This window comes from Haliotis rubra, unplaced genomic scaffold, assembly GCF_003918875.1.
Source record: "Haliotis rubra isolate DU_JTF1 unplaced genomic scaffold, ASM391887v1 Scf1026, whole genome shotgun sequence".
In the NCBI taxonomy this organism is placed as follows: domain Eukaryota; kingdom Metazoa; phylum Mollusca; class Gastropoda; order Lepetellida; family Haliotidae; genus Haliotis; species Haliotis rubra.
In genome coordinates this window covers 115,228-127,637 of record NW_025764922.1, presented here as the reverse complement: position 1 = coordinate 127,637, position 12,410 = coordinate 115,228, and the positions used below count along the sequence as shown (strand labels likewise).

The window sequence follows — 12,410 nt, the reverse complement described above, 5'->3', positions numbered from 1 at the left end:
AACATGCGTAAGCAAGTGATTAATAACAGATGCCGTATATTGCATGATGATGCTAATCCGCCCATGTCAAGACAGATACCAGATATTCTTATTACATGTTTATAAACATAATAGTAATTAATAATGATAATACTGAAAAATTATATAGCGATAAATCCAACCACTAAGTGGGTGCTCAAAGCGCTAGAAGTATAATTCCCTTTTCACTCATTTAAAATATACTTATATGCATGTGAATATGATTAATGTATGAGGACTATGAAATTGCCTTGTACCAACAGAGTAAAATATGCACGTCGTCAGCCTCACACGAAGTTTTCAACTTCAATATTTCCACAGATTGTCTCAAGGCAGTGACTTGTCATGTATATCCAACACTGTTTGAAAATCTTTGTTCTGTGACTCAGTTATGTTCTGAAAAGAATATGGAATAAATTACAAAGTTCATATCTTACTCACATTTAATAAAACCATTTACAGTCATTTCGTAGGAGACGAACAGCTATATTTGTACATGATATTTGTGTGTGTGCACTAATTAGAATAATCAAACAAATTTCAACCTGTGTACGCATGGAAAAAAATATGTATAAGCTTCTAATTTAGTAGAAATGTACCCCGGCAGAAATGCTTGACAAATACAGAGCAGTAAAATTGGCGACAACCAGTCGATGAATAGCTATTGCTAAAATATATGCCGTTAGTTGTCAGACTAGTCGTATATTATTGTCAATTGTCAAAATGGCCGATGAGGTGCGAGTTCACGTTTCGGGCACTAAGTAATCTGCCAGTCCAACTTTCCATGATCAACGGGATCAGCCTCCTAGGGTGATCGCCGACATGGACGAGTTAAATGCGAAAGAAAATTTATTTCAATTATGGATGATATACACTGCAAAGGTAAGACAACCAGCCATCGGCTCTCTAAATGGGAGGATCTGATTTCTTAGCGGTATGCAAATCTTGGCCCAGCCCAGCTGGGTGGTCAAGCTAATCTCCGTCTGCTTAAAATTCTTTCGCTGTTTGACAGTCCTATTTAAAGACGAATTTGACCTAGAATGAAGACATTCAACGAGTGTTACACTTTCACGAATTATTTGATTTAGTTTACATGGAATATATCTGAAGGATTATTGAGTCTCTCGGGATGGAATTTGGTTAGGAAGTCTGCGGAAATATTTCTATCATGTATGACATCATAAGCAAAATATGCTACAAAAAGTTCTACATTGTCGAGATTATTGTTATTTTATTTCGGAATTGTGACTTGTGTTGATAATTGTGTGTGTATTATTTTTGTTTGCTGATAGCTGAAATGCATGGAGTGTTATCAGAGGGTAATGTTGATGGCATCACACGGTTATTGCAACATAGTAAACAAGAAGTTGGTTAACCTTTTAAAGATATTTCAAGGATATTTGTTTTATATTTAGACTGTATAATTGTACATATTGACTGGAATTAGTGTCTGTTGCAGATACTTTTATGTTTCTTGTGTGCAGAATAATAATAATAATCTTGGCAGTTTCACGATTGATGTCACCAGATCATGATGATAAATTACTGTCAGCATTATTCCAGTACTCATAGCACTCCAAAATGAAGCAGACAGGTTGACTGAAAGTTATAGAATATGGAAGCAACTGTCACGAGACACATACTGTACTTTTGGTAATTACTGGAAGTTTCCACATATTGTTGTTGCTGTATCCATTTTGAGCTACTAATTAACATTGGTTCTGAAGAGTAAATATTTTTTAAAAAGCATTCAATTAAAAATATAGACCAGCCTATCAGCACACACAGTCAAACATTGCTGTGTCAGACTGATATTTTGTTTTGCTTCTTGACCATGTTACAGGATTATCCCCTTTAGACACGTTCAAATCAATGTGTGAGATTCGAACCTTCTATATATCATCATCTGATTTTATTTTTAGTAGTCATCAGGTCACATGATAGCTAAATACAAACTGGAGGATACTAATTATAGCAACAACCTCTTGTGAAATATCAGAAGGATTTTGCTAAATAGAGCAAATCATGTATTGTGATAGCATGTCACAATACATTAGTCACGCAGCTAATGGTTTCTATTTTCCAAGTGAATTATAGTGTATGTATTTATGAGGTAGTTGATTGAGGTGGCCAGAAGGAAGATGGATAGGTAGTGTTTATATTATGTGTGATCTTTTAGCCAGTTAGAAAAGTGAGACATGGCCTGATGGGTCTGATAGATGACATTGATAGATGTTACTAATGGATAGAACCCAATGACAGGATGAGTATGAGGACATCTACACTTACTCAGACTGTTGCCCATATTGTCAAGTAGCTGAAATAAGTGATTTATATGAACTTATAGGGGAAAGAACTGAGCTCAAGGTTTTACATTTTCAAACAAAACCGAGGAACAGTGTTTCAATGATATCTTAATGCAACAATCAGGTGACATACCGGTATCTTACCAGAGAATTACCAGAGCCATTTGACATCTGATAAAAACAAACCTGTTGATCACAGAATGCATTTTAATTCATTGTGTAATCTGGATGTCACTTTCATGACACATTGTAGAAAACAAAATATTTGTTTTGTTTTGTTGTTTCAAATTCTCAAATTTCATTTTGAAGTCAAACAACATGTTTTTCTTAGCATTTGCAATTTAACCTCGCTGATATGAATAATTGGCCAGATTGTAGTATGCATTTAAGAATAAATGGGTAAGCTGGCCTTTTTTGTTACTTATTTCAGTCTGCATCCATGGCAACTATGCGATCAAGCAGAATTTTTGACTTCTCTTTTCTCTCAGCTTACATGGACATTGCTCAAGTGTATGGCCTAAGCTATCAAAATGAACATGACATCACTCACCACCGAGTGTGGGAAATTGAGTCATCGGCTCTGGTCTTTCTTATCATGCTCACTTAAAATTCTTTTAGTGTGAGAAACAATGTATTATGAAAACATTTCTGGTAATCCTTCATGTTCTCTGTTGTAGGCATCACTTTCTAGAATTCATGCTCAATGACTTGTCTTGGATAAAAGGATCATGATTATGTAATGTGATAGTTTATTGCAGATACAAATTTCATACAAATCTAAACATGATCACAGATAAACACACCCATCATTATATGGTCTGAATATGGCATTTTCAATTTCATGTAACATGTTTCAGGTGTTGGATTTTATTTTTTTTTTTATGATGTAGCAGGTGATTCACCATGTTAGCATGTAGAAATACAAAGAATATTAGTGTAAGATTGATTCAGAAGCAATTATGTTGGGGATTTGTTTAGAATCTTTTTATTTTAGAACTGACTAAAATATGCTTTGTGTTTATGAAGGTATACATAGAAAACCAATGTGCACACTTTTTAAAAATCTGTTTTATTTATACCTTATTAATGCAAAAGATATTGAAGTTAATTTTTATAAGCGTGATAAGTAAATAAGCCCACACTAATTGATACATTGATACAAAACAGGGTAGCCAATGATACAAAATGAATGACATCATTTGGCACAATAATACAACACAAGCCCTGCCCAGTCAATCATCAGCCTACATGGAATTCTATTCTGGTAGCAGGCATGGCTTAATGCCTTGTCAGTTTGTAGTATGGTAACCTAAGCTCATATAACATTGATTTGTTTGCCAGTCAAATGCTTGGTATCACTTTCTATTTACTCTTGATAAGAAAACATTTGATTGATGCTAAAATCCTAACTAGTTCCCAGTAATAGTTTGTCATCACCAAAAATGTCCAGATGTTTCATTAACCTGTTGCCGTATTTACATGCCTTATGAGCATGCCTTATCTAGTCTGTTAACTGAACCCTTGATAACATGTGAACAATAACTTGCATATAATCTTGGCTTGTGAGCATTTCAATTACATGGTCAAGATAGGTTGACCTTGACCATGCTTGCTTTGACCTAGTCTTAACATATGATGTTAGGCCCCCTCTTCAAATACTTGTGTATCGGGTTAACCTGCCGATTCATTGTTTTATTTGTGACCCACTTTACTACAGCTATTTCCTGTCAAGAAACACATATTGGAAGTTTCCACATCATCCTGTTGCTGTATCCATTATTAGCTTCTAATTAACATCAGTGCTGAAGAGTAAACATGGCAAACATTAAAAAGGTATTCAATAAAAAAAACCAAGATGAACCTACCGACGAGCTCACACAGTTACACACGGTTGTGTCAAACTTAAATGTGTTGAACTCATGGTTGTCTGTTAGAATCCTTCATCCTTGTGCATCCCTTCTTCAGGCACCCATTTTGTGGTCGAGTCAACCTTGGATAACTCAAAGTATTTATGTAGGTCCTGGCAACCTCAACACTGCAGTGATTGACTATACATGTTTAGGGGGTGGAGGGGTAGCCTAGTGGTTAAAGCTTTCGCTCATCCAAAGGTCCTGGTTCGATGCTCCACATGGGTACAATGTGTGAAGCCCATTTCTGGTGTCCGCCCTGATATTGCTGGAATATTGCTAAAAGCGGCGTAAAATTAAACTCACTCACTCTTATATGTTGAGTCCATGTTACCTAAGACTTAAGAATATTTGTATTGGCCTTACTAGACAACATATATTTTCCTGTTTGTCAGGCACCAGAAACAAATACAGTTAACAACTACTTCACTGTTTTTATCAAGTTTGTCACGTGTCAGGGCTGTTGTTAAACTCTATATTTGTTATTGTTTTTTGGATGATGTTTCAGGGCAAGTGAAGAATGAGTTGTTACCCATGATAATCTTCTTGTTGAACTAGTTCCAATGCTGTACAGATACTGTGTAACTGATGTTTTGATATTTCAGAATGATATCAAGAATCTTCGAGAGTTCATCAGCTTCTTCTTGGAGACGTACAAGGACCTGGTGGATGTGGAGTTTGACCACCTCAATGAAGGGTCAGTACTAATGATTCATTACCATGATTACATATCAATGTTGGGCATTGGGCAGCAGGACATGTGGACATGCCTATGTCTGTTGGCGACAGTTATATTTTAGTGAAAGGCAGTGGCATAGAGACATCAAGTTTACCAACAGTGCAGTTACTGATCTCTATAAGTCTGAGGTCACCCAGAGGATGGAGATTATTGACTGGAACGGTAGTGTACACATATCAGATAAGTTGTGACTTGGTCAATCCATCTAACATTTTAAGGCTTTGTTCAAATGACGGTAGGCTATATAGTATCATTTTCAATGTTTGGATGATTTTAGAAATTTCTGTCCTCAAGGCCTTCTTACTGATTAGACATGCAACCTGGATGTACTTATCTAGAAATGTAACCCAGACCTACTTACCTACTAGACATGTGACCCAGAGGCCTACTTACCCATTGGACATGTGACCTGAAGGCCTACTTTCCTACTAGACATGCGAACCAGAGGCCTACTTTCCTACTACATATGTGACCTGAAGGCCTACTTACCCATTGGTCATGTGACCTGAAGGCCTACTTAGCTATTAGACATGTGACCCAGAGGCCTACTTTCCTACTACATATGTGACCTGAAGGCCTACTTACCCATTGGTCATGTGACCTGAAGGCCTACTTACCTATTAGACATGTGACCTGAAAGCCTACCTACTAGACCTACTAGACATGTGACCCAGAGGCCTACTTACCCATTGGACATGTGACCCAGAGGGCCTACTTTCCTACTGGACATGTGACCTGAAGACCTACTTACCTACTAGACATGTGACCCAGAGGCCTACTTACCCCTATTAGACATGTGACCCAGAGGCCTACTTACCCATTGGACGTGTGACCTGAAGACCTACTTACCTAGTAGACATGTGACCCAGAGACCTACTAACCTACTACACATGTGACCCAGAGGCCTACTTACCCATTGGACATGTGACCTGAAGGCCTAGTTTCCTACTAGACATGTGACCCAGAGGCCCTATTTACCTATTAGACATGTGACCCAGAGGCCTACTACTCCTACTAGACATGTGACCTGAAGGCCTACTTACCCATTGGTCATGTGACCTGAAGGCCTACTTACCTATTAGACATGTGACCAGAGACCTACTAGACATGTGACCCAGAGGCCTACTTACCCATTGGACATGTGACCTGAAGGCCTACTTACCTACTAGACATGTGACCCAGAGGCCTACTTACCCATTGGACATGTGACCTGAAGGCCTACTTTCCTACTAGACATGCGACCCAGAGGCCTACTTACCTACTAGACATGTGACCTGAAGGCCTACTTACCCATTGGTCATGTGACCTGAAGGCCTACTTACCTATTAGACTTGTGACCCAGATGCCTACTAACCTACTAGACATGTGACCTTAAGGCCTACTTACCTATTAGATATGTGACCCAGAGGCCTACTAACTTACTAGACATGTGACCTGAAGGCCTACTAACCTACTAGACATGTGACCCTTAGGGCTGGGGCGATACATAATGTCTTGATACGATACGTATTGCGATATTTTACCTGCAATACAATATGTATCACGATACATACACCTTGAAAGAATGACACAATATTAAGATTTAAAATGATGTATTTCAAGGTATTTGTTTATAACAATTAACACTATTGTAATAAACAAACAAGTAACTCTATCATACTTGCATATTTTTCTCTAAATAAGTACTTTAACATGTTTAAGATAATACTGTTTTGAAAAGAAGTTGTGTATCGTTTTGTATCGATACACCAGTCGACGATACGATAGCTGTATCAAACTTAAATGTATCATGATGTATTGGTGCATCGGTGAATCGTCCTTTGTGACCCTAAGGCCTTCTGACCTATTAGACCTGACTAAAGATCATCTGGCTTTAGTGGACATGTGAGCCAAAGGCCATCTGATCTATTAGATATGTGACCCAAAGGCACTGTATTGTTTTGATCAAAGTGTGTCTTAATAAAAAATTATTTCCAATTTACCGTTCGTTGCACACACATAATACTTTGTGATGTATCCCTTAACCTTCCTAACTTTCAATAACTGGGCGTATTCTAGACGTAAGTTTTGCCAGGTCGTGTGAATGGCACAGAACAGCTTGTCAATGCAACCAATGTTGCCAACTTCATTATTCAGGGAAACTTTTAGTTTAAGCCAGAAAGTTTCCGTAATATTTATGAATTCCTACTCTTTCCACAAACTCCTTCACTATCTAAGCCTGGTGTCTTGTTGTCTTGACACAAGTAGTCATCACTTGGGAAGTGTCTTTCCAGTTAGCATCAGCCACCCAGCAAGCCGACTTTCAGACCAGCATGGGAGTGCCTCATTGAAAACCAGGAGAATCCACTTGAATTCTCAAAGTGTTGCATTCTTCAATACCACTGTACATGTTAGATACATGGAATCTAAAAATACCACGAACACGAATCCTTTTCTCGGCTCTGGTGCAGATTTGTCGTATTGATTTGGGGAGAAAGAGATATTATTATTCAGTATTGTGCACACTGTAAGTCACTGTGACTCTGCAGGTCGGAAGACAAAGCTAAATTATTTTTGTCTTATTACTGTCATGGAAATCATCTAGAAAAGATCACCGAGGCTTGATCACATTATCTCTTGATCGTTCTGACAGTGATTCAGGCTCTAAATTAATCGACTTGCATATTGTTTGCTCGTCAGACGCTTACGGAATACCTCTCCTGCATGATAAATGACATGTGATGAAAAACTTAAATATGAGCCATGGTTATCCAGATTATATTCACTGATAATAATAGTGATCATGGTGATAAAGTATTACTACCTAGTATACAGTCACCTTTGAGCCTTGCATGTGATAGATGTTAATCAGGTTTGTTGGGAGGTATATTGTTACTGTGTTTTGAACCTGTTCAGCATGTCTGATAGACTAGCTCTTAGTCTCTGAATATATATAATTTTGATTGTAACAAACAAGCCCATTAAATTGAAAAGGAGCCCCAGGGAGACCAGAGAGGAAATCTAGACTTGCTTTATATAGGGCTTTAGCACTGCAGATAGGGCTTCGCAGTAGGGAAAATAATGTGGTTCAGGGACTGTGAGACAGACTACATGTCTGATGTAGAGCTATGTTACCTGCAGATTTTACTGCACTAAATTGAACCTGGAACTGAACATACACTGAGTGGTTTCAAAGGTTTAAATTTAACAAAATTAGTGTGGTAATAATTATGACATTGAAATGCTCTCCATGTTCATTGTGTAGCAAAAGATATAACCCTCATCATGTTCAGTCAGATACAGAACAAGATGGAAAGTGTCAAATTTCAAAAGTTTGCATTGTCCCTAATGCATGCTAAACATGAAATACACTCGTTTTATGTGCCTAAACTCAATTACAGCACACACTAGGAATATTACAGAAACAGCTGTGCATTTTGTAATATATGACTGGATATATTGTTATTTTCAAATGACAACGTTGATTGATTTAGACATATTTTCTCCAAAACATCATAAATACTGGCCTCTCCTGTGATCTTGGTGAGGCAGCCATCATTTCAGCTATTAAGGTCAGAAGTGGTCATTACGAACCATTAATTAACTAATCAGATTTTTTCAAACAGCCAGAGTCATGTGAGAATTTTTCTTGTTTACAATCTAAAATGTGGACTGACCACTGGTCACCAAACTTACTAAAATGCTGATGCTGGGTTCTAATCTCAGAATTGTCCCAGATATGACCCTTTCTCCAAGGGCAGTAGGGCCGGCGGGGTAGCCAAGTGGTTAAAGCGTTTGCTCATCATGCCGAAGACCCGGGTTTGATTCCCCACATGGGTACAATGTGTGAAGGCCATTTATGGTGTCCCCCTCCATGATGTTGCTGGAATATTGCTAATAGTGGCATAAAACTAAACTGACTCACTCACTCACTCCAAGGGCAAAAAATCAGTGGCTTTCATAAAATTGACAAACATCTGTAATCTTCCCCTACAATAGAACTGATGCTAGAGACATGCTATGATTTGACGGAAATACTGTTGAAGTGGCTTTGAATTCACACATCACTTACTCGTTATGACATCTTCCTGATGCATGGTTTACAACATTAACACATATGCTTGAAAATGCATGCATACTAGGGTTTGTTTCCTGCCCTATACCTAAGTCAAAGATTTTCAAGTAATCATCAGATCACAACCACTGCATCTAAACAATTATTTCCAAAATATTTGTTTATGACAATGTAAAGAAAAACAACCATCTTAAAAGAAAATAGTTCTTTTGTTAGAACACTTGTATTTGATCACTATGCAGTGGTGGAAGTCAAATCAATGGAAACGAAATGCCTTTCCCAAACACAGACAAGCTGGAGCGTTAGTGCATATCATCTTCTCCTTAAACATATCAGATATCCGTCAGTGTTGATCAGCACCAATACTCTCGCTGGATGTTTCGGTACTGTGTGTGCAGAATTGCGTAAGAAATAACCAGATTCAATCCATTGCGACACACCTCTCTGCTCCAAAGTGTCTGACAGCGTAAGGCCCCATCGCTGGTGTTGGGCAAGCTCAGTGCACAACGGTAATTGATGAATTATGTTTCTGCCGTGGAAAAAAATGTGATGTGTGGCCATCAATGAGCGAAGAGGTCTCAGATGATAAGAAACATGTCTTTCCCTTGGGCCCAAAGGATGTAATTTCTGAAATGTTCTCAACCCATGTTCGACTACAGAACTGTTATTTGTCTGGAGATTTGTAACTTGCCCCGAGTTACTCGGGCTGTTTATTAGGCCTGGAAGGATCTCCTAATACCATGAGATTTCCTGTAAAGGACAGAACACAGAAACACCGACAAGAGTCATGAAAACACAAAAACAGTATGAGCCCTGAACAAGGGTGGAAACCATTCTTCACAAATCTGTAGGTTTTTTGTAGTTTTTTTATGTGAAGTATTCCAAATGCAAACATATTTCAATATCCATGGTGTATTTTGTGAAGTCTTTTTATAAAAACCATTTGAAAAATAAACCAGAACTCTCATGGGAAATGGAGCGGTGGGGTAGCTCAGTGGTTAAACTTAAGCATTCACTCGTCACGCCAAAAACCCGGGTTTAATTCCCCACATGGGTACAATGTGTGAAGCCCAATTCTGGTGTCCCCCGCTGTGATATTGCTGGAATATTGCTAAAAGCGGCGTAAAACCAAACTCACTCACTCACTCATGTGAAACAAGTGCTGATGCATGTGGTCCAAATTTCATCTCATGATGATTGTTACAATACATTGTAAAAGGATGATTTTTGCAAATAAGAATTAAATCAGTCTTAATGATGGATGCATGGTTTCTTGTGGCTGTCACATATCATCTTCCCTGATAGCAATGTTGGTTGGGCCAACATTGGCCAACGAAGGCCCAACGGACATTGCTATCTGGGTTTCTGATACATTTCTGCTTCATTTCTTCCCCTAGATTAGGAGATTCCTGTCTCTACAAATGAAAACACACACAGAATACAGATGTTCCTTATATTTATGCAATAAATCACTATACAGGAATGCATATTGCGATACATATTACAACATATGGGGAGCTGAAGTGTTTGTAGAGATAGAGTACTGGTCTGTCTCACAGTTCTTGAACCACATTATTTTCCCTTCCGCCCAGCCCTTCCTGTAATGCTAAAGCCCTAAATGAAGCAAGTCTAGATTTCCCCAGGTTCAGGCCTGAATCTCCCAACTCACTGGGGCTCCTTTTCAATTTAAATGGGTTTATTTGTTACTATCAATATTATATATATTTGGGGTCTAAGCGTTAGTCTAATTAAGTACTGTTGAGTACTTGCAGATCCTAGTTTCTGTAAGCTATTTAATAAATGAACACTGGGACATGTGTGACTTCGTTTTCTGTTTCATCATGTATAATTCAACAGGCACATTTCTCTTTGCAAGTTCAATTTAACATGTTAAGTGAGTGAGTTTAGTTTTATGCCACACTCAGCATATATATATATGGCTAATCAACCAAAATCTTCAACGTGAGCATCGGTCGTGCAATCTGATGGACAAGAGTGATTGATTGATTGAAACATATTTTATTCAATTAAGAAACAGATTGGGCACAAGTTATCGAACTTAAATAAGCCCTTTCCAAATAGTTACAAGTGTATATTACAAAAAAGTTCAACAAGAGGCAGACAAAGGGTATAGATATGTGCAGACAGAGTTATTTAACACAAGAGTGGGTGAGCGAATGAGTGAGTGAGTATGGCTTTACGCAGTTTTGAACGCTATTACAGCAATATCATGGTGAGGGTTACCAGGAATGGGCTTCACACGTTGTACCCAGGTGGGGAATAGAAACTGGGTCTTCAGTGTGACGAGAAAACACTTTCTAACACAATTAGAACACAATTCTAACCCGGACCTTCATGGGTTAACATGTTTAGAACACAGCAAGTATGAACAACAGCCTTACAATATTTGTAAGTGATGTGTATTATCTTCACAACAATAGTATTAGGCTGCCAACTAATTCCAAGTAATTTTGAGTAATGTAGAAATGAAACTAAATGTCTCTCAAACTTTGAACTGAACAAAGAAACTTAAAAGGTTTTAACTTTCAACCTAAAACATGATATGAACTTTTTAACACAGTACTCACTAGCGACTTCCAAGATTTTATTTCAGGAACATCATGTGAATTGTAAGTGTACCACAAATGACATTTATCTTTTAAAGCATCATTATTACCTCAATATAACTAAAGCACCAAACCAGAAAAATAGCAATGACTCTCAGACATAAGCATTTGGATCTTAGACACTGGAACTATGATCGGAAGGTTCAACAGTAAACAGTTTGAATGTCTTATCACTATAACATATTAACTTCAGTCAGTTACTCTAAGTTCAAGTTGTTCTTCAGAAACAGAAGCATATCCACATGATTTCATTGATAATGTTGATGCTTTTTGATGAGATACAATGTCCCCAGCTGTCAAAAGACTCTCAGACGGCACACTTGTTGCTGGAACACACAACAGCATGCTTGCCATCTTTCACATACATAGAAACATGTAATGTTCCTTTCTATCAGGTCAGACTGTTGTCTGGGAGTGTTATGCCGGCTTTACTTTCATCCTTTGTTACTTCCACTTCGGGAAGTTTGAGATTTGGCTTGTTCTGTTTTCATCACAGGGACTTCTCTTAGTAAAATGTCTAAGATGAATTTTGGGCAAGATGACAGAGACATGGAATCCATTTTTCATGAAGCCTTCACTAGGTGTTGGTTGTACTGTCTGGTGACTGTGTTGGGGTAGTTCTGTTTGCAGACATTTTTATTAGACAGGATCATTCAGTAGTGGGTTAATGTTTTGTTCAGTTTTCACAGCAGTTCAGATTCACAGTTCAAGTGGAACGTGGCTGTTTCAGACACAGCTTCCCAAACACATGAAAGTTAG

General features: G+C 38.0%; 1 protein-coding gene across 1 annotated transcript in view; it reads left to right on the top strand.

The window, feature by feature from the left end:
• The first annotated feature begins 752 nt into the window (after nucleotides 1-752).
• Nucleotides 753-12,410, top strand: part of LOC124271452 (neurobeachin-like protein 1) — a 74,692-nt gene continuing 63,034 nt past the window's right edge. Inside the window, 2 exon segments of the mRNA XM_046706612.1 lie at nucleotides 753-900; nucleotides 4,837-4,928. Of these exon segments, the coding sequence (XP_046562568.1) occupies nucleotides 841-900; nucleotides 4,837-4,928 (152 nt within the window). The 5' untranslated portion in view covers nucleotides 753-840.